At 41.7% G+C, this 23,132-nt stretch overlaps 1 protein-coding gene and 1 long non-coding RNA gene across 3 annotated transcripts in view; one reads left to right on the top strand and one right to left on the bottom strand.

Annotated features, from left to right (window-relative positions):
• The window catches only part of STAT4 (signal transducer and activator of transcription 4), a 31,823-nt gene extending 10,663 nt beyond the window's left edge, over nucleotides 1-21,160 (top strand). The window contains exons 3-23 of the mRNA XM_072341258.1: nucleotides 2,445-2,543; nucleotides 3,077-3,169; nucleotides 4,481-4,559; nucleotides 6,127-6,212; nucleotides 7,065-7,216; nucleotides 8,320-8,478; nucleotides 9,292-9,384; nucleotides 10,248-10,307; nucleotides 11,600-11,617; nucleotides 11,698-11,791; nucleotides 12,437-12,481; nucleotides 13,620-13,703; nucleotides 14,410-14,508; nucleotides 15,445-15,580; nucleotides 16,710-16,762; nucleotides 17,084-17,178; nucleotides 17,409-17,545; nucleotides 17,957-18,148; nucleotides 19,281-19,347; nucleotides 19,846-19,954; nucleotides 21,134-21,160. Of these exons, the coding sequence (XP_072197359.1) occupies nucleotides 2,445-2,543; nucleotides 3,077-3,169; nucleotides 4,481-4,559; nucleotides 6,127-6,212; nucleotides 7,065-7,216; nucleotides 8,320-8,478; nucleotides 9,292-9,384; nucleotides 10,248-10,307; nucleotides 11,600-11,617; nucleotides 11,698-11,791; nucleotides 12,437-12,481; nucleotides 13,620-13,703; nucleotides 14,410-14,508; nucleotides 15,445-15,580; nucleotides 16,710-16,762; nucleotides 17,084-17,178; nucleotides 17,409-17,545; nucleotides 17,957-18,148; nucleotides 19,281-19,347; nucleotides 19,846-19,954; nucleotides 21,134-21,160 (1,977 nt within the window). The remainder of the gene's footprint in view (nucleotides 1-2,444; nucleotides 2,544-3,076; nucleotides 3,170-4,480; nucleotides 4,560-6,126; nucleotides 6,213-7,064; nucleotides 7,217-8,319; nucleotides 8,479-9,291; nucleotides 9,385-10,247; nucleotides 10,308-11,599; nucleotides 11,618-11,697; nucleotides 11,792-12,436; nucleotides 12,482-13,619; nucleotides 13,704-14,409; nucleotides 14,509-15,444; nucleotides 15,581-16,709; nucleotides 16,763-17,083; nucleotides 17,179-17,408; nucleotides 17,546-17,956; nucleotides 18,149-19,280; nucleotides 19,348-19,845; nucleotides 19,955-21,133) is intronic.
• Nucleotides 1-23,132, bottom strand: part of LOC140254598 (uncharacterized) — a 52,218-nt gene that overhangs the window by 27,204 nt on the left and 1,882 nt on the right. The gene's annotated exons all lie outside the window — the stretch shown is intronic.

Genomic DNA, 23,132 nt, shown 5'->3' with positions numbered 1-23,132 from the left:
TACTGGCTGGCATGGTTTGAAGCATAATTCCCTTTCAGAAGCATAAAAAACAGGGAGATAAACAAAAAATCAGTGGTTATTTTGACAGTCAGAAGAATTAGCTACTATTACTCTCAGTAACTACAGTCATTAATTAAGTTGTAACTCTTAAGATCAGTTATAATTTGTTTACTCATATCCATTTCTTATCTTTAAAGTTGAAACCCTTCTGCTAGAAGTACTGCAGAAGAAGTGGGGCACTGAATAGGCTGCCCAAGGAGTAACCCTCCTTGGAGTGGATAACCACCCTTGCAGTGGGTGGACAGTTGGACTGGATGATCTTAGAAGTCTTTTCCAACCTTGGTGAAACTATGATTCTATTCACATTGCACAAATACCACAGTTCTAGGTGAGCGTGACAGGCTGGCTGTGGCACACTGCTCTACTGGTGCCAGCTGCCCACAGCTCACTGTGTGTTTCCATCTGTGTGCCAGAAAGGCTCATCGCCCTCCTTTGGTCACAACAGTGTGCATTGAGAGCACAGCAGCTGCAGAGCATCATTCCAGCCTTTAGTTGGAGGGGGGTTACAGCCCTGACAGCTCGCTGTCGGTCTGCTCTGTGCCTGCTGGAAGAGCGAAAGGAATCAAGCAGAATCGAACAAGTGCTGGGCAGGCATAAGTAAGGGAAGCAATTCAGACACAACTGATTTCTAGGGCCGAGTTTAAGAAGGGAAAAAAAAACAGTTAATTTTCACTTCAACTCCTGATTCAGACCGTTTTCCCTTACTGAAACAAAGAGAGAGATTTTAAATGTTTTGCATATGAATGGTACCCAGAAATGCTAGGAAAGTCCCTGATAACTGGCATTCCTTTGTGGGGGATTTTAAAACATCCCAATGTCAAGAGGCTTTAGAAGGCCTTTTCTGTGTAGGTGTGTCCTCCAGCACCAAGGGATCTCTATTTCTTCTTGGCTTGGTTACAGCTTCTGTTTGAATCCTTCTTGTCACACAGCAAAGACAAAAGGATCCCCAGGGGCTCCATAAGGGTTGTTTGGGGGGAGATTTCAGTACTGCAGCCAGTTCTGATTTTGCAGCTTGCCCTCCTAACCCTCAAAGCTTCAAACAGAACCACAGGCTCAGCCTGAAGTAATGCAGTTCTGTCATGCTCTTTGGAACCCCATTCTGCAACCCAATTCTGGTATCCAGGTTTCCGCAACCCCAAGTTCCTCAGGAGCCCACAGCCCTCAAATTACTTTGTGTGTACACTGATGGCCACGTGGGACAAGTACCTTATTCATCCTTCTGAGATGACTAGAAAAACCCCAGTAACGTTGCAAAGCTTCCTTCCATTGCCAACAATGCCATGATAGTCAAAGCCACCCTAGGAGGGAACACTTAGTGCTTCACACATTTAGCTGTTAGAGTCCTGCTGTCACAGCAGTAGATATGCGCTCACAAGTTGTTCACATACTTGGTTTCTAGTGGAGCAAATGGTATGACATAAAGTAAAATACAGCACTGATTTAAGTTAACACAAACCTATCATGTCAGATTCAGAGAAAGCCAAAATAAACGTGACTAAAAACTAATCAGAAAGAGGAGGAGAAAAGAACAAACCTAAAAGAGGAAATTGTGCAGGAAGAGAAAACAACTGGATGAATCCTAATGAAGAAAGGGTACATGAGCACTGAATGAAGGGCATCTGTCTGAATGAGACATGAGTCCTGAATAAAAGGCACAAAAGATACTGAGAAGCACTGGACAAATACACCACCATGAAAGATGCTGCTGGAGTTACCAGCCTTCCCTATTTGATAAATAGAACACAAGCCAATACTTTTCACATGGCACCCATTTCCCTGTCAAATACCAGCAATTCTGCACCTTCCTTAAGATGAGACAAAAATAATAGTCAAAACTTTTCAAGTCAAGTCTTCTGCTTGAGCTAAAGGATTGCTGCTGCTTCCTTCCTTATTTGCCAAAGAAGATAAATTGTTCATAGACTAAAATGAAGTCTTGTGCTTTCTGCTGAGGAGGCCTTTCTGACTGTATGGTTACCACACTGCTATGCTTTTAGTCTCTTGTTGGCTGAAATGCTCCATGCTAACAGCAACAACCTATTAAAAATGGAAAACATTATAAAAAACATGCACAAAACAGGCTGACAGGAGTGCTCCATCAAAACACCTGTGTTAGCAATGGAGCAATTTGATCATCTAATGACATGCATCTCAGAGTTACACCTTAATACTCTCTTTAAGATATAACCAACAGTATTTTATGACTGTAGCACTAACTGATGCTGCACTGCAAAGCTGAACCAACACTAGCAAAGGTCAAGAACATTGGGAGAGTCTTCTTCACCCACACAGAGCTGAAGCTTACAGACAGCGAAACCACATTGTGATTTCCAGTGGGAAATACTGAATTATCAATTCTTAAGAGTCATGTTTGTTTGTGTTTGCAGGGGAAATACCAGGGTAATCCCATGCACATAGCAGTCATCATCTCAAACTGCTTAAGAGAAGAAAGAAGAATATTGGCTGCAGCCAGCATGCCCGTGCAGGTAATGAATTGCATTTCACTCAACTGCCCACCTGATTTTAGGACCAAATCCTGTCCTCTCATTATGAAATCCACTGGAGTGATGGCTGCACACTGGGGGTTGCTTAAAGTTACCCTTTAAACTCATGTTTGTGCTTCATTAGCAGCTCCGCTGCTGCAAATATTGCTACAAGTGACTTGGACGTCACAGCTAATCTTCAAAGACTTAAATCTGTGGGAAAGACTCTAAAGAGATAATTCTTAGCAAAACAGATGTGTACATACTAAATTATGCATTACGTTCACTGATATGAATAATGCAATGCAAAAGGAGCTTCGTCTTGTATGTTACACTGATTGTTTTTATGTTATTCGAAGGAAGAAATTTGAAAATCACATCTACAACCATTTTGTGGAAACCTATTGAGCTGCTCATGCCAGTCCCCAGCCAGTACAACACCGGGTTATGAATTCCCTGTCTATGCTAGACCTTATCATATAATTAATATCACTTGGCATTACTCATCCAAGTATCACTTGTTCACTGTGTTCCAGGGACCACTGGAGAAGTCTTTACAGAACTCTGTCGTTTCAGAGAGACAAAGAAATGTGGAACACAAAGTGTCAGCCATTAAGAACAGCGCCCAGGTATTTTGTTGTCCTGTTTCCTATGTGCACACCCATGATTTTCATAGACACATCACAGCTACCGTTAAGCCAGGCAGCACCAGCACCTTGTGCTGCGCCAGCCTTCTCATTGTTCTCTGGATCCCAACCCAGGTTAACTACTCAACATGCACATGGTTTCTCATATTGGTTTTTGAAGCAGCTCCAGGTTAAGAACAGTTACCTAGTTTAAAGCTGTCACACTCGTTACTAAGCAAGTTACAAGCAGATAACTAAGTTCGGTAAGAACACAGCTACTGACTCTAAGTGGATGTGAGGTTTAATAAACATACTTCTGCAATTCAATATCCTTTCGTTGGATCAGAAGTAGCTAGACTTCCTGACCTTGAGATACATGAGTACCAAGACTCCTGTAAAGCCAAAGGCTACATGACATAACAACATGTTTTGGAGGAACGAGGGGACAAGAAAACCGTGAGCTGATGGTAAAAATTCTCCCATTCATTTCAAGGCAGGATAAGAATTGAAGCCACCTGTAGCCTTTTTGAGATACCAGCCCCTCTTCTAGCTTCATAGCAGGCTTGATGTAAATTATAATAGAAATACTTGTCCATATGCCACCTATAAACAACACATCAGGCATACTGGAAAGAGGTCCTAACACCATTCTCTCATAAGCATCTCCCTACATAGGCAAGAAAGGTAGAGAAATGAAACCCTTAAAAGGATAAAGCTAGCTTCAGAAGCTTGTGGTACTAGATATCTATCGATGTTACAGATAAGAGATGCAAAGCAACAGCAGCCAGATATGCAATTCAGCAGCCAACCACTATGCTCTTCCAGCCTGTGTCTATAGCAAGCATCTATGAAGGAAAGCTCAGACACCCCTGGAAGACCAGGGAAAACGAGAATAATTTTCAGGTACAAGGGTTTTTTAATGGAAAATTAAATTGAACACAAATCAGCCAGCTCCTTGTGTATATAATGTCATACGTAATTTCATACCTTGAACACATAACATAAAAGCTCTCCCCCCCTCAAAAAATTAAGAAGAAAACATAATTACTAACTTTGTGTGTCCTAATTTAGCAAATGAACACCTCTATTTTCCCAGACATGGCACTTGCATAACCTCTCTGACTTAAAATTACCTACTTGTGCTCCTTTAAGGTGTTAAGCAACAAGTCAGTTAAGCTACTGGTATAATATTTTATGCATTCAGGTGTTAGGGATGGAGAAAACTGTTTCACCTTCATCCATTACAAAGCAAGTTCCTTTTTATGCCACTGTGAACACCAAAGTAATTTCTCGCTTTCCTCTCCCCTGGGAAAGATGACTGACCAAGACGTCAAATACTTGGAAGACTTGCAAGAGGAATTTGACTTCAGGTATAAAACAATACAAAGTTTAGGTAAGTGTTTTTGTAACTGTTTTTAGACTCTCTAGAAAAAGGGTGATTTCACGACTAAAACCCATCTGCAGGATTTTTTTCTACACATTATGGAGATAATACTTGTAACCACTAACATAGATTTTTAACTTGTGTAAAACCGTAGTCCGAAACGCAACTCTCAGAGGGTTAAAAAGGGCAAACAGGATCTCCTTGTTCAAGCACAGTTATTTTGTATAGATAAGTGGCACTGCACAATGAAAAGAGCACAACCTTTTCAATTTAAAGAACATATTTTTCCCTCTTCCTTATGATTGACTTGGCTCTTCCTTAACACAATGTGGAAGAGCTTCTTCTCTCCCAGAGTACTGTTTTAGCCTCTAACTTAGCTGTCTGTTCTTTTTTGAACCACAGTGATGATAATCAACTGGAAAGCACTCTAAATGCATGTTTGACCTATGATGGTTAAGATCTGTGCACTGCAACAGCACTTGCACGATCACTTTCAGAAAAGAAATTGAGGTCCACTCACGTCTGCTCAGATACCTTCCTGGTTCTTCCCTTTGAACCTGCAGAGATAGCTGGGGTTTGAAATGCCCAGTTCCTAAAACAAATCACTTCCGTGCTTAAGGCTGGATATGGATAGACAATTGGAAGACATCAAGTTGCTATGGTTTAATGAAGTGTTGGTTATCGTGTCAAACACAATTATTGGCCAAGCTGATGACCGAAACCCACCCCACTCATGAAACGTGCTTACATAGATTACATACAGGGCTTACAACATCACTTTATCAGGAAGTGCTACACACCAGCTTGATGTTCCTTAAAACGTGCATGTGACCAGCTGTGGCTGAACATAGAGTCGAGTACCCATCTCTCTCTCACGTAACACATACTCTGATGCAATGAGATGTCTCAGCTGAGCTCCAGGTGGACACAGTTGACACCAATTTCTTTTGCAAAGGTAACATAAATGACACAAGTGCAAAAGGTGGGGGATGAGACACGTATGAGTGAATACACAGTGAGCTTGGGGAAGCTTGGAACTAAAGCACGATCCAGGGAAGGAAAAAGATGACAGAAAGGGGGAAGTACCAGCATTTGGTACTCCAGACTGCTGAAATCCCCAGGGTGATGAATAATTTATCTGTTTCAAATGCCTAACCTTGATGCGGTCAACCAGACACATAATTCACTTGGAGCCCTACGAGCTTTAGCTGACACCATGAGTGTAGGTCAGTAATACGCAGATCGAACACTGATCCAGGCTGGTGACTACGCACATAAGAAATATAGAGATTTCTTACTTATGAGCCACACCTTATCCACCTTTCCCCTCTTCCAAACGCATGCACACATTTCAAGAGCATAGTCATAAAACCATAGCTTAAGTCTGTATTCAAATGGGCCTACTGGAAGGAAATGAGCCATTATGTAATGTGCTGATGCCTTGCAGTTTATTTTTCCCCTCCTTCCTCCTGCAGTCAGGTTGTGGTTCCCCCCCGCCTCTCCCATAAACACGCGCACAAACCCTCACACCCACATCTGTACTGAATTAACTACGTGATTTTTTCACCCCTGGCAGAGCAGAGTGACAAAAACAGCGCCCTCATTAAACAGGAAATGTTGGCGTTGCAGGCGATGCTCAATACATTAGACTACAAGAGAAAGGTTAGTGACATCCTTTGTCAGCTGTGGGTCGCTGGCTTTCTCATTTTATCCTCACACCGAATACTCAGATGCTACATGTGCCTTTATGAATTCTCCTCTCACAAGAGCAGGCAAACAACATGCGAATTATCTGTACACCAAAGGCTTTGTGTGGGTGATCTTGGCGAGCAGTCAAGAAACCAGCAACTAAAAAGAAGCTTAATTAGGGCTTTGATTCTGCTCACCTTAGAGGGGAGGACTTCAGAGAAGCTGTTCTGCACTGTGCTGGATAGGTAGCTTAGTGGGCAGCCCAGAGCTTTTACAGTAAAGAAAAGTCATCCAAAGTAAATAAGATCTAGTCATTGCAAAACCAACCAAACGCACAGATGCTAACTAGCTCCATTCAGCAATGGAGACTCCTGACTATGAGCACTTCTTGACCATTCCTTTGCCAGCACAGAAAGCCTTGTGTTCAGACAAACCTACATTTGACTGTTAAAAACAAGTCAAATGTACAAACAACAACAAAAAACACCCTGTGAATTGGATACGATTGGAAGCAAAAGTAAGATTTGATGACCTTGACAGTGCTTTTAAATGCCAGCTGCTTGGAGGTGTTACAGCCACAATGAATACAACCTCCCCTCCCAGCCCCTAGAGGGAAATTTTCCTGAGGAAGAGCTCGTTGACATTCAGGATTAGCTTTACATGGTGAGTAATTGAGTCACCTCTGGGCTAAAGAGACAAAAGTGGTGGGCCTAAATACAGATGTTTTCAAAATAATTCAAAAACAGTAATCAGCACGTTGTGATAATGGCTGAATGTCGCAGCCATTCCCCGTGGCCAGTCCATGACAGCTTTCCCATGTTGCAGGAAGTACTAAGTAAAATAGGCCGTGTCATCCACGAAATTGATATGCTCATGAGCAACATGCTGACCGAGGAGCTGCTGGACTGGAAGAGACGGCAACAGATTGCCTGCATCGGGGGTCCCCTCCACGGGGGGCTCGATCAGCTCCAGAACTGGTAAACTTGCACTTGAGCTTATGTTTCTACTGAAAAACCACAGGAAGTCTGCAAGCCCCATGCACACAAAATGATAATTCCTTTAGATCGGTTGCCTCGCTACCTTGCAACAGCAGAAAATTCATGAGCAGCTATGCAAGTAAATAACTGAGAACACACTTTCCTTTGGTAGATCAAGTTTGCTGGTAGAATCAAAGACATTAGAGTACAGCGCGGTGCCTGAGCCATTACAGTTGGTCATTTCTGGCTTTGATGGTAGTGGCAGTTATATGATACGCATACCCCAGGGAGTTTTGCTATAGTATATAGTATAGCTTTGCTGAGTGAGTTTGTCACTGAGGACAGTGGGAGTTTAGTCTCAGCAGGAGCTGGGTGGATACTTGATGCCCTGACTCGCTGGGTACATCACTGCTCTAGACTTAAAGATACCCAGGAACTGAACGACAGAAGCGTGTGCCATGGTGGTAATAGAACCAGGCTCAAAGGTGCTTGTAAAAAAATAAACATATAAATCTAAATAAATAAACATCTATGAAAGCAAAACAAAACAAATCATTTTAGGTTTTAAAAAGTAATACCTCTAGAGAGCATCAGTTTCTCCCACATTGGACTTGTATGTTGGAAAAGAAAATATTAACAAGAAAAATAGAGGGAGAATAACCAAACATATACATGGTTTTTGAAATCTGAAGATAAATAATTTTTTTTAGCCTTGGTAGCATGTTCACTTCACTTATCTGTCATCCTTTCAAAGAGCACCCTTTGAAAAACCACTAAGCTGTAGGTAAGAAATGAAACTGTCAGCAGTGCCCCACACGTACAACATGAGGATGGTAAAGGATTTCCTCTAAACTATCACAGTCACTGTTGCACTGCTGCTGGTTAGCCCTTTGGGGAGATATTTACCTTTGAAAGTGGGAAATCTTGCATGATGTATTTACATGCAGCTGTAAACAAAAAATGAATGGCCATTATTGTGTATAAAGCTTGGAAGCACCACAGTGCTTGGACTCTAATTTCCCTCAGCAAGAACTTAAGTAGACGTTACATTCTAATAATGCTTTACAGGAGAGACTGCAAGGTAACCTGTTGTCTCTCTGTAGTTTTACGCTGTTGGCAGAGAGTCTTTTTCAAGTTAGAAGGCAACTGGAAAAACTGGACGAGCTGTTGACCAGACTGACATACGATGGGGATCCCATTCCACTGCAAAGACCTCAGTTGCTGGAAAAAGTCAATTTCCTGCTCTACAACCTCTTCCGCAAGTGCGTAAGCTACCGTGAATTCGTGTTGCTTTACAATCAAACCTAATAGTTAAGAATGAAAAACAGCAACAAACAGCTGAGGCTGCAACGATGTTAAACACTGAGTTTCCAAAGGAAGGAGTACGTACAGCTGTCATCAAAACTCAGAAAAGCTGAAGGTACCAGAGAACTTCTCCTGTACAGCACATAAGGTTTTGTGGTCAAGTTCCGACTCTATGCGAACGCCAAAACGCACTTATTTGAAACGCGTATGTACTACTGAGAATTGTGTGTAGTGAAGTAGCACATCCTTCTCTTTTCTCTTCCCCACCAAAACAATCTTCCCTCCTGAACTCAAACATCTACTCATATGTAACAGTATCATAATTTATCTTTTCTTTCATACCGGCTACACAAGGAGACAAACCACAAGTGGCTATTCTATTATCTGCATCTGCAAGCAGAACATGGTTTATTGCTTTTCTATCAAATAAGGAAAAAAAATGATTATTTAATTTCCTTGGAACCAAGTCCAGTGGACTTTTATAGCTTGATTTATGGTTCTGATAAAAGGCTAGATCATTCAACTGATGTTTTAGTCTCACAGAACTCAGTTTTGGTTTGATTCTGAAGTTATAACACATATCTGTTTCTTATGGGAACAAGTGTAAGTTAGACCCCAAATTCATTTAAAAAACTGAGAGTAGAAACGCATATCTCCCATATTGGCATCTGTAGAGAAACAAGTCTCAAAGAACTAGATAACATAGCTTAATATTCATTTATTTATGCATGTTCCTATCAATCTATTTGTATCATTTATTTCTACCCTAGTTCGTTTGTGGTCGAAAGGCAGCCCTGTATGCCAACACACCCCCAGAGGCCAATGGTTCTTAAAACGTTAATACAGTTCACCGTAAAATTAAGGTAAGAAAAGGAATTCCAATATCAATTCCTCCCTTCGTACACTGCACTTGACTCTAGGAGACTATTTAAAGATCCATAAAGGAAAGTATTACAACTCCTAGGCCAGAGCCAGGCAGACACCCTTGGGACTCCAGGGAAAGCTTTCTCAAGCAAGGGTCTAAAGGCCAACGAACCAGTTGCTTATAATAATGGCAAAGAAGAGCAAACAGCAGAAGGAAGACAAGCAGACTGTGGCCTTCAGGAATCTATACTTAGTGGATTCTTGGTTTAATGACTTTGCAAGCTAACAAGTAATGAACCGCTTCACACCAGGCAACATCAGAATACTCAGAGCCACTGTAGCGTATTAGAGGGAAAAACATCTGCAGCCTGGGAGGTGTGTGATTGGTGTATCAATGACAGAAGTTATTTCTCTCCCGCTAGCTCCTTGCTTGACTTGGTAAAATGAGGTGAGATCAGAGATGATCTCGCATCTCATTTCCATCCAGCAGCAAAAAGAAGGCATAGAATGTGGGGGAAGAGGAGTGGAAAGGAGTACACAAAGGAGAGCACAGTGCAGCTAAATAAACAAATCCATCTCTAATCTTTACGTTGTTTCCCCATTGTTCACCCACTCCCTCAAACACAAACTTGCAGGGAAGGTAAAACCACTTGCCACTGGATAAACTCATCCCTCTGTCTGTGTATAGGACCCTGCAAATCCTGATGTAGTCCTGGATGATTCATTTGTTTTCAGATATTAAATTTCATTTCTAATACTGTGATGTGGAGCTGGTGGTCTCTGTCAAATTTGTCTGCTATCTTATTTGGTTTGTTTGTTTTTGTTTCTTTGAGCGTTGACTTTCACATTTTCTCTTTTAAAGGTTGCTAATTAAATTGCCAGAGCTCAACTACCAGATCAGAGTGAAAGCAACTATTGACAAGTAAGAAACTTAAATGTGAAAACATTACACAACTCTTCCCCTACATACTCCATGCTGCTTTTTCACTACCTACCCTACCTGCTTTAGAATTGCCTTAAAGGGGGAAAGAAACCAATTAACAGTTGAAGCATCAGTGTAATAACTCTCTCTAATGTGGAAACTCTCTTTGTACTTCAAAAGAAAGCCATTCATACTTGAAATACTGAAACTGGAAACGAAACATCCATTTAACATTTGTTTCAAGCCTAAAGTAAAATTCAGCCTTAAATGGTGTCGTCACAGAAAACCTGAAATCCAACCCTGTTGAGTTCATGGGATAATCACTTCCCTCCGCCTGTGCCAATAGTCCCAGCACCTTCAATGCAGCTGCCCCAAGCATTACATGCAATTTGTGCTTGGAAAGCTGATGCTGTAATTAGTAACTACAGCAGCTTACAGGGTTACTCTACCTGGCATCAAGGCTGTTAAGTAAGATCCTCCTTCCTAACAAGTACAGTACTTCATTATGCTCCTATTACTTCTTACAGCAACAATGATGAACTCCAGCTCCTACTGTTGGTTACCATTTTCTGAGCAAAAGGATTCTTAGACCACTCCTGTAGTACACTAGGTGCAGATACCAACACTGTTGTACAAGTACATCTGTTTGAGTTGATTAGCAGCCTCAACAAGATCATGATTTTCAGTACTATACAACAGACTGGACCCCAGAGCAAGCTTGGTTACAGATGGATGAGAGTCCCCTAGCATGAAAAAACATGAGGGTACAATTCCAGAATCAGCACAGCTGATCCAGCTCCTCACTGCCCACCATTCTCCTTTGCTCTGGCTTTCATGCTTCTATTAGCACCCTACAAACCACTCTGCTCCTGACTGCACGGGCACAGGCGTTGGGCCAGAAGAAGGAAGACAAACACCTAGTGGGTAAAGAGCACAAGAGAAGGCATCTTCCTTTCAGAAGCCATGTAAGTGTACCACCAGCCTTCCAAGGCCCATCTACGCTGGCCTCTATTGCAACACTCATGCAAGCAAATACATCAAAAAAGCATGTACTGCAGCTTTCCATTTCCATACATCATTCCAATGGCAGAGGGGAAAGAAAAATAGTTAGATAAAATAACTAGAATCAGAAATAATAGTTATTTTTTCCAACAACTGCAGTGATATAAGTAGCATACATTCAACAGATAAGGGAAAACATGCAGTCTCGAGACACATTACTCAGAGCAAGGACAGCGTACACATTTTCTGATTCATCATCTGTTTCCTCCTCTACCCCTCTTCTATTTCAGGAACGTTTCAACAGTGAGGTAAGGAAATAAAACAGGAGAGTCCCTTCAGCTATCCAATATGTTCTCACTGGAGTGCCTAAGTGTAATGTTCTCCATAGCAATCGCAGATTCGTTCTGTGCGGAACACATGTGAAAGCCATGAACATGGATGAGTCAGCAAATGGGAGCCTGTCAGTAGAATTCCGACACTTGGTAAGCTTGTCTGCTCTTTTCTTGCCATGCATCTCTGGCAAGGAAACGAGATGTCTTTTAAAAGCTACACAAGGAGAACTGTACTCTTGTCAAATCTACACTCATTTTCTTCTCCCTTAAAGGCCCATTTACTCCTACACCCCCTGTACCACGTTCAATGCTGCTATAAAATGAGAGCGTATTTTCACTGTAATTACAAAACAAACCCTACTTAATGCCAGAAGAGAAAGAAACTAATCATGCTGAATCACACTGAAACATTTTATTTTAAAACAAAAGGCGGAGGGGGAAATACTGTCCAGGTGAAATAGATAATTGAATGCTTCAGATCTGATTGAAACCAATGCCTGAGGCTAATGTCCTTTCGAGAGCCAACAGAACTGCTTCTGTTGCTTTTCCAATGTCTTAGCAAGCCCTGCTTTCAAAGCAGTCGCTCTCACAGTATTCTTGTGGTTGAGAGTACCTGTCAAAAGGCCATTCACTGAATGGACCTGTCAAGGCACACAGTCACAGCCTTCATCGCAGTGTATTTGTATACCCAAAGCAAATCCTTATTGCACTAAGAGCATCATGGCTACATTTGGCATTCTTTAAGTACTCATCTGTAGATCTTCTGCCACATAATTTCTGTTTTGCTTTATACAGCAGCCGAAAGAAATGAAATCAAGTGCTGGAAGCAAAGGAAATGAGGTTGGTGCATTTATATTAGGTGGTAGTTTTGATTACTCTCCCAAGTATTTCAGGCTTGATTTTATTTAAATCCAACAGCAACCATATTGAAGTAGAATAGATATTGAAATATATACTCTTTTTATAAGTGCCAGACTCAATGTTATTAAATCATGTGATTTAAAGAGCAAGGTGAGAACCTTTCACATGTACTCAGAAACCTCAGTTGCATACCTCGAGTTTATGTGTTGAAACAGAGTATAAAGCGGGAAGTAATAATCCCAAGGACCCCAATAATCCCAGGACCAAATTCCCCGACTGATCTTCGTCTGATTCCTAGTCTGGTATCTCCCTCGTGTGGCTACGCTTCAGTATGACACGTCAGACCGAGCAGCAGCCACCCGCAGCATCCCAACCATATGGGGCAGTGAGGGATTAGGATGCAGGAGCTATCATGTGGCTCACTGCTCACTCATTGCCTCCACCAGGGCACCTCCTTGGTCAAAGCAACGCCTGGAAGCTTTAAGAGCATAAACATTTCCTTAACAGCAGCTATAAGCATATTCATGATCTCCATTTGTTAGGCTTAGATCTCTTTATCTAAAAATCTCAGGTTCTTCCCAACTGTAATGGGGCAGAGAGAAGGGAAGTTTACCAAACCTTTTCAGCTGGATTGATTCAACCTGTGTTAAAACATTTCATTCGATGGATGAGCATTTCGCTTCAAAGCAGTCAGCTCTGAGCTGGGTTTTCCCTTTGTAAGCCAGCTGTACGATTCAGATGGATGAGAACCTCCTGCAGCCTCAGCCTCTCCTCTACACAGAACCTTTTGGTACAGCATCTGTATGCGTCCTGAAGGAGGTTACATTCGTGTGCAAAACCACCACGTTGTTCAATACAAGTTGAAAGCAAAGAAACTGTTGCTTTAAGAACATCCAGGGCTGCTCATTTTGTTTCGGTTTGAGAGTCATCAGAAAAAAATCCACCAGAGACCTGAATTAATGTAGAGTTTAAACAAAGGGTTGCCTTCTTTTTCTGCTCTGCTTAGAGATGAGATGTGTTTACTGGCAGCGTTGTGTCATCTCAGCAGTTGGATTGCCCAGGTGGCGTATAACACCAAGCATACACTCACAGTTTATTGCCTACTTTCTCTCCTCAGGGCCCTCATATGGTGACTGAAGAGCTGCACTCTATCAGCTTCGAAACGCAGGTCTGCCTGTACGGCCTGACTATCAATCTGGAAGTGAGTATAACCTGGACAGATTTTCTATGGTGAGAACCAACAGCATTTTCCAGAGGCTCACAAGGAACAAGCCTGTTGGGCCGAACCAAATGCTCACCTATCCTAGATGCTGTCTTCAGCAGTAACCATAAGCCAGTGCCAGATTTCCAGAACTCCATAGAAGGCTGCATAGATTTCATGCATCATTCTTAGCCCTTCTATACAGAAGCTGAAATACAGGCTGATCTAAAGGTCATACACTCCATTTAAGCCAATGACAAAAAGATCTGTATCATACGCACTGGAAGGCACATGTCTCCATTAAACACCATAAATTAACACATTAGATAATATCACAACAACAATTGCAAGCAATATGCATACCTAAAACAGACCATTAGAACCAATTTAGTGACCAACGCTACCATGACAAACTCTTCCAAGTACAGAAAGTCAAGCAGCCATTCTTCTTTACAGCTTTCATGTAGCTAAAAGGTAAGCTTGATGCCCAGGCAGAGCTAACCCAAAACTTGAGCACCCTGCCAAAGCCTATGTTTTCCCTTGAAAAACAGGCTGGACAGGAGTTACCTGCAGTTCGTTCTGCTCTGCTGGAAAAGTACAGGCTTAAGTACAGTATTTGGAGGGGACAGGAGACCAAGGAAGAGCTAAAAGACAAGAAATAAAACAGCATTGTCATTACCTACTGTGCTCATTTTTTCCCCGCCAGACAAGTTCTTTGCCTGTGGTGATGATTTCCAATGTCAGCCAGTTACCCAACGCATGGGCTTCTATCATTTGGTACAACCTATCAACCAACGATCCTCAGGTAGGTCTTCAGTAAGCAAAAAGTGGCTTTCTACATTCTCACACTCCTAATTATTCAGTTGCCAAGTACTCTCCTTTTATAAAAGGCCATTTCCCCCCCTTAACACAGCTTATTTTCTTCAAATACGCAGTTATCAACATCATACTTCTATGTTATCTGCTCTTTTTCTCCCTGCCATGGTGTAAAACCACACGCCTCTTAGCCTTCATTTTTTAGGCTCAAGTAATAGCTCAGAAACTAAGGAAAGGTGAAGGCCCTTCTTCACAACTTTCCCGGGTCAGCTTCATCTTTCTTGAGCATGCTTGATTAAAATAATGCACAGCACAAAATAATTCCACAGATACAATTCAAAACCACTGAAGTAGACCCAGTCACGTCTATAATGTAATTGAAAGTGGCTTGCCCTCATTTTAGAAGAGCTAGTGCTTTAACAGGGAAAAGACTGCAAGAGCCAGGTAGCACCATCTAGTAGCTTTAATCCGAGCAAAAAACAGAATCATTATTTCCTACCTCCTCCTGGCACAGCACAGATTTCATATTCAGTCGCTGTTACCACATTTGCAAACTGCAGAACACAGTATCTGCATTTATTGGACAGGCATTAAGCATACTTGCACAGCCTTAGCACACATTGCTATCAGAAGCATAGTAAGGTATTTTATCACCCAAGATGTATACAGACTCATGCTCTCTCCAGGAGCATCCCCCTCTAGGCTTGCTAGCAACCAGGTAGGAACCAAGGTATCTTTGTCCAAGTTTGTTCTGCTCTCCATCCCACCATACCCCCTGCTTTGATTTTTTGTTGGATTTGGGGGATTCTTTGGGTCATTTTTAAATGCTTCTGGCTTCTACTTAAGCACTTGCTGCTTGCTTTGAAAGCCTGGAGGGTTTTCCATAGCTGCTAATAGTCTAAACATGGCCTTCATTCTGTTGCAGAACTTGTCTTTCTTCAACAATCCCCCTGCTGCCACTCTAAGTCAACTCTTAGAAGTACTAAGCTGGCAGTTTTCATCCTATGTTGGCCGTGGACTCAATTCTGAGCAACTCAATATGCTGGCAGAGAAACTTATGGGTAAGTTCATAAAAACACTGAGATTTTGTTTGTCTGGGGGCTCTTTTATTTGATTGTCAAAAGTAATGACTTAAAGCATGACCTTCACTTCCACCCTTGACTTCAAAAATACCCTTGTGACATTGTTTTCCTCCAAATAACAGCACATATCAGCTAATTCTTACCACAAAGCGATTCAACTTCTTAATGCCAAAGTTGCTAAGCTAAAGAGGGCATCAGAGTCACGTTCAACGCTGTTTTGTTTCCTTAGCAAGCAGTCGTTATCTCCAGCATCAGCTATCAAAAGGAAGTCTTTTTGCTTGCTTATGGGATTTTGGCCTTATTGGTGGCAGCAATGTGTTTTGTTGGGGTTTTCTTAAGTAACTGTTTTCTGGGGCAGGTTCAGTCCCGGGTTCCACCTTTTACTGATACCAACATAGGAAAGAAGCCCTGCGTGGCTGCAAGTTCAGGGAGAAAAGCAAAAGAAAGCTTCAGTCTGACTCCTCCAGAAGGGAGCAGCCTCAGGGGAAGGCTGGCAGAATAAAAGCAAGCATTGCCTGTTCCTAGAGGAGAAACTAGTTTAAAACATACTGTGAGCCACAAGAAACTCCAAGCTGAGGGTGTAACAGTAACCCTTACTGCCAGGCAAGAACTAAAGTGCCTGTCTAAGACTGGACATAATCTTCTCACTGCTTTCAAAGCTGGGAGGCTAAGGCCAGTTTCCTTTAGTAATGGGTGCCTTTCCTAATGGTTTCTTGGAGATCTGTTAGATAATGGAGCAGAAAGACACCACTGCTCTTCAGTTAGAATTCTAACATGAGAAAAAAAGAAAGCATTTGAAAACTTGGAAGCTCCAGGTAGGGCAATGGCCAAGAGAAATAACATTTGGAACGAAACTAAAACTGAGCACAGTGTTGCACAACAAGGTCCCAGACAACACAAAGCAAAGAATCCCCAGGCTGCCATCAACAGCTGCTTCAAAAAGACATACAAAACTCATCTGCCAGCTGCATGCTTTCCCCATGCACACACCCTTTAACAAGCCTCTCCAAACCAGGATGGGCTACGCTACTTTTCAGCTGTATGGATGTGCAATATCTCTTTCAAGGCTCCAGAAAAATAGACTCACATTTCTCTATTTTACTCGTAGGGCAACAGGTCAGTTACAGTGACTACCAGCTCTCCTGGGCAAAGTTCTGCAAGGTATGGTTCTGAAAGTAAAAGCACAGACTCCTCTCAAACATCCACACACCTAACTCTGTCCCACTGATGCCAGTGATGAGATTCTCACTTGCCATATGTGAGTCTTGTAGCCCAGCAAATCCAAATGAAGTCTACAAGCTTCACAATGAAAATAGTATTTCCTGGAGTTTAAAGCTTGGGCTAAGATGTATTTAGCAACATTCATACAGATACTAGAAACAGTTACTATAGTCAAGTATATATTCCAACAGATACCAGATGATTTTTAAAGCATAAGAACCTTCTCATCATGTTTTTCTTTTGCATTTATTTCCCCATTAGGAACATCTACCTGGAAAGTCTTTTACCTTTTGGGTTTGGCTTGAAGCTATTCTGGACTTAATTAAAAAACACATTCTTCCTCTTTGGATTGATGGGTGAGCAAGAACTGACAACAGCCACGTATTGACCTCTCTCTGCTTTATCCTTATTACTTCACTAGCTAAACAGAAGAGAACTTGCAAAGAGTCAAACACTTGAGTTTCTTTCTCCCCACTTATGATCTTCTAATCTCTTTGCAAAAAGGGAACTCCTGAATCTATTAGAAATGCAGAAGTGAGCCCATACTTTCCATAAAGTAAAACCATGATTTCCTATTGCACTTCAGGTACGTAATGGGATTTGTAAGCAAAGAGAAGGAACGGATTTTGCTCAAAGACAAGACGCCGGGAACATTTTTATTAAGGTTTAGTGAAAGCAACCTGGGTGGAATTACCTTTACTTGGGTGGATCAGTTAGAAAACGGTAAGTGCAATTAAAAACACTAATAACATAAAGCTCAAACCCTGTGGTACAATTGTAGCCACAGCTGGCTGAAGTGGTTTTTCTGTTGCTGTTGTTTCAAAGTGAAGTTCATGTATATTGTGGTTTGGGGAGAAAAACAAGTATTACTTACTGAAATGCAAACCAAAGCTCTGCAGTCTTCCTCTCGGTTGTTTATATTAACGTAAATAGGTGCAGTAGAGGATGAACCTGCTGACTGCAGGCTTCACTTCTGTACCCACACGTGAAGGAAGAACACCTTGAAAAATACTCACATTGGTACAAGAAGTAAAACCCGTATCAGTATAAACTTAAGAGAAAAACAAAAAGCATTCCAAGTAGAGATGCTGACCTAGCAGCAATCAGCAGCTCCTTGCCCTTGTGTTCCTACAGGAGAAGTAACATTCCATTCGGTGGAACCCTACAACAAAGGCCGCTTAGCCGCACTGCCCTTTGCTGACATACTGCGAGATTACAAAGTTATCATGGCAGACAACGTTCCTGAAAACCCTTTGAAGTACCTGTACCCAGACATACCCAAAGACAAGGCCTTTGGCAAACACTACAGCTGTCAGCCGAATGAAGGTTGGGCATCGTTTCTGTACTTAACCCTTTGGGAAAGCAGCCTCAAGGCCAAGAGGCAACTCAATTTGGGGAGAGGAAGAAGGGAACAGATCACGATGCCTTCTTAAATTGGCATCTTCATTAGAAATGTTTGATGTGTCTGTCATGTAGACAGCTTCATTTTATAAGCTACGGTCTTAGAGGTTACATTAGAGGCTACAACAACAACATTTAACAGAAGCTAAGAAGCAGATACTGAGTTAGAAAGAGTCTAATTGGATTTCATCTCTGACCAGCACGCTCCAAAATTCAGTATTCAGAATAGCAAAGGAGATGAAAAGTCATTCTGCTCTTCAGCTTCATAATTGGGTAAAACTGCACCAAGTTGTCTCTCCAATTTCAAACAACTCTTTATTTCCCTAACAGCTTGGAAGGCCTGCTTTCATTTCACAATGAGGCAGCAGTTACCCCGGTAACTACACTGGAAAACACAGCTAGATAGATTAGCTCCAAAAGGCTACATAAGACAAGCTCTAAACAGGCTTGCACTTGTATGGGTTACAAGTCAAGCCATTTTTAGATGGAGCTTGGATCCCTTCAAAAAGCAAAGAAAACAAAAACCTGATTTTTCTAGATAATGCACATAATTCTGAGCCTTCTTTAACAAATAATACAAGGCCATTTGGATGCAAATCCCTACACTTCCCAAAGATACTTTGGGGCAGCAAATGCTTTTCTTCTTCATTTTAATTCAGGGGACTTGGCCTAATGCTTGAGTCCTCTAAAAAACAATGTGCCTGCTTAATTTCAAGCAAAAGACATGTCTGAAGCTGTGATAGACACTTGCAGAACCAAAATGTAGAGGCTCAGAAGTACAAGGCTTTGGGAGTTCTAGCATGGTCCTCTCTCTTCAAAGCCTGGGCAAGATCTCTTCTATCAACTGTTGTATTGTACCTCAGTGCAGAAGCACAGTCATTTATGAGACTAAGACCTGAACCTGGACACTAACAACAGGAATTCCCCCCATTTTATGGCTGCTTATTTAATCACAGACGTGTCTCATTTAAAACTATATAGACTGCAGCATAATCAATTCCAAACAAATAATAAAATCAATGGGCATTATTTAACTTCTTTAATATTGATTTTTCAGTCTCAAAACTCTCAGACGGAGGAGTCAAAGGTTACGTTCCTTCTGTATTTATCCCAGTCTCCAAAATGTGAGTAACCTTAGAGATATATTACACTCTGAACATTTACATACTGTTACTAACATCTCCCTGCCTCTCTTCCCCTGTTCAGATAGTTTGAAACAGCAACGTAACTAAGATTTTGTTTGGCCAAACACTGCTAAAAACAAAAAAAGGAAGCAAAGATCTTCACTAGACGTGCTTCTCTCCTACATGCAGCAAAACACCTGTCAAAACTGAATAGAGGCTTTATAGCACTTAGGTCATCTTTCACTGTTCCCTTTTCCAGCAGCTGATATTACCAAGCTAGGCTTAACCTCAGTCTTTCTTCAGACCTATTCCCTGCATATTTAAACACACAGTCATTGGCATAAGCTCACAGGGTCCCTAGCAAACCTAAATATAAGCTTAACTAACCTAAGCACTCAACACACGAGTCACGCGCTATAATCCACAACAATCCTCCATGAATTCGGAGGGATTTCGGTTACTTCTAATATCGTTTTCTTCTTTCTTTTTTAAAAAAAGCTTAAATGATTCTACAGATCCACCCTCCCCATCAGACCTCCTTCCAATGTCTCCAAGTGTTTACGCTGTGCTGAGAGAACATCTGAGTCCCACAGCCATCGAAACAGCCGTATGTCGTAAACTTTTCCACTGATAACACTTAAACAGCGCGTGCAACACAGAGGCTGGTTACAGAAAGGCCACTAGTACCATTATGAGAATACTAGCTCACCCATCACTAGCACTATTACATTCTGAACCAGTGGTGCAGATATTTCCTACTCTAACAAAGACAAGACGCTGCAGCACACTTGGATGTGTTGCCTGATATGAAGTTGTGTGACTTCCTGGCCAGTGAGCCACAAGCATTCAAATCAAACAACAAATGCGTCCTGGTTTGTTTCGATACATGAAAACAGTTCTGACCTTCTAAATAGCATTTGTGACCTATGCGCGCTAGCTGGCATTTCCCTGTTTTAGCAGCGATAAGAACAGTTGGTTTCACTTTTACCATCAGATTCCAAATATTTTTAGTATTTTTTGTTGTTTTTTGGGTTCCTTTTTTTTTTAAGCCAATTCTGCCCAGAGTTTTGGAAGGTTAAATAGAACCAACTTGCAGTTTTTAAGGGTACTAGGAAAGCTGTTCACTGCTGCTAAACGGGAGGCGGATTGCTGGAAACAATTAGGGGAGAAAAGAGCTTTAAAAGGGTTTTGTTGTTTTTGTGTTGTTTCAGCTTGGTTTGCTACTTGTGGTTTGATTCTTTGACTGTTTTTGTTGATAATATCCATTTTCTATTCTGCATACCCCGCTAAAAGAGAAAGGAGGAAATGAAGAGTTTACTAGCCCAAATTCATACAGCATAACCTACCCAGGTGAACAGGTGGTGCTTGTACTGTAGTACAGCAAAGTAGTTACTATTAAAGCAACAAATGTTCTCCATGAGGTGTCAAAGAGCACTGTGCAATGCAGAGAACAAGAGCGAAACCTGCAGCAGAACAGAATATCCTACTCATTAACACAGTCTCAGCAGCCTTGCTGAACTCTTTTCCATTCCTCTACTCATTGCAAAAGCAAAACTCCAACAAGAAGCACAGAAATTGATATCTAGATGCATCACTTTACTTGGGAACTTGTTCCTACACTAAAAGAGCAGTACTGGATTTTGTAATGGACTCGAGAAAATACTTTAGAGTGTTAAGAGCCATCAAGATGATCCTGCAGATACCTTGAGGTTTGATGTGCAGCTCTTCTTGAATGAAGAGCAGCTTCAGCCCTGAGACTGATCTTGTCCTCTTTTTTTCCTCCTAGCTGAGTTCTCCTTATTCAACTGACTGAAGTACACAGAGCGGAAAAATAAGCAACTGCGTGGATGCTCCATGGGTTAGAAGCATAATAAATATCTTTTCTGCCATCGCTGTAAATCATTATTTCCTGGAAACCATTACAACGCTATTCTTGGGACACCTATTTTCAGTTTCACATAGAAGAGGCATTTTATCCCTATAGGTTACACACAGACACCCTGGACTGCTGCACACACTGATAAAACAAACCCATCCCCTCTTGCAGGTCATTTGAACCCAGTGGGGTCCAGTAGGTACCAATCTCTACCTGCCAAATTACTGACCTTAGCATAGCTGTAAATACAGCAGTATAATAACAGAAGTTCTTTTAGCTTCTGATAACAGCATTTAAGGACAACTGAAGACTTCATGGTGCTCAAGGAAACCAGCGTTTATTACACTGAAGAGTCTCCTTGATCATCAGTTTGTATACCCTCAGTTTTAAAGTGAAGATTCCCATCCCTACAAGTTCAACTACACGCAGGATTTATTTCCCCCCCACCCCAAAGATGAACTACCTCGAGCACAGGCTGCCACCACAGCAGAAGGTCTGAACTAAGGAAAGTTGGGATACTATCTGGTAAATGCAGGCTGGGAAGAACAGTTCCAAAGAACAATTACACAAGAGCGATAGCATTCACTAACCACAGGACAGCCAGTGATACACAACAGCATTACACGGCTAACAGCAACTCATTTCCAAGGCAGGATAACTAGTTTTATATCGCCTTTGAAGAACATTTCATTTGGCTTATTTTGGCATAGACTTACGTTGGCTCATTTGTTTGTTTTTCCCAGTATGATCCCCTCAATGTTCTTTTAATTGAATAACAAAATAGCAGTTCCAGGGCTATTGCCTTTCATGCGTGCAGCCTTGTGCAGATTTAACTTGTGTGCAACATCAACAGCTGATACCAAGTCCATAGAACACACAAACACTTAGGAAGCATGTGAGGCGCAGATGCTGAAGCACGAATAACACAGGCACTTGAGATGAAAGCAATCCCTCTGCATCAGAGTGAGATTTCAGTTTCATTTCTCTTTACTCCCCCCCTCACCCAGACCATTGACATGAGTGAGCAACATGTGTCGGAAAGGAGAAACATCCATTCTGGGCACTGCTGAAATATCAGATGAGATATTAAATGACCAAACACATCTCTGTAGCTGATCTGCCACAGGGATTCAAAGCTAACTGTAGAGCCACGTTTCTCCTCGCAAAGCATCACATAGAGATCTTTAACCTACACAATGATAATTGTGTATGTATGTCTGATAGCCAACTGTAATTGATACCACCAGCATGAATAAAAACAGGTTTAGGCTTTAAGTCGGACACTTGAGCTTATGTGGATTTCTTCAATGTAAAACAGAGACCTGCATCATCTATTATCTAAGTAGAAAAAGACCTTTGAGACCATTTCTGGCTGAGCACGCATCTCAACTACAGCAACACAGACTCCAACAGCAGCAAACAAAACTTGACCCAACACCGCATGCTTTCCCACCCTGACCTCTTTTCACCATCTTACTACTAACAAAACGGATTCCGCCCATCTAGAGGTCATGAGAAATACAGTTAATAAAGGAGGGGAGGGCAGACACAGCATGCAGATCACTCTTGTTCTCTGCCCTTTCTGCTCCCTGTACAGGGCGCCTATTTTTCATGTGGCCGAATAGGATTGCGGATCGGGTTTTGGTATTGCTTCTGTTGGTTTAATTGGAAGGCCTGCTACTGCAGCTCCGTTTGCTACTTCAAAGAGACAAACATTATTGTCCTCATAATGGATGTATACTGGCCAAATCTCGTTCGACAAAGAAAAAAACCACACTCCACCAATGCCAGTTTGTCTTTGTATAAGACGAGGGTTCAAAGGAAGGAAGTAAACGGCGAAAAAACAAGAAAAGCAAGTCAAAAGGGACACTCTCACACTGCTACACGAGCTGACATCTGCTCTCCAGCA

This window comes from Excalfactoria chinensis, chromosome 7, assembly GCF_039878825.1.
Source record: "Excalfactoria chinensis isolate bCotChi1 chromosome 7, bCotChi1.hap2, whole genome shotgun sequence".
Taxonomy (NCBI): Eukaryota; Metazoa; Chordata; class Aves; order Galliformes; family Phasianidae; genus Excalfactoria; species Excalfactoria chinensis.
The sequence above is the reverse complement of the archived record's forward strand: the minus strand, read 5'-3'. Positions and strand labels throughout refer to the sequence as shown.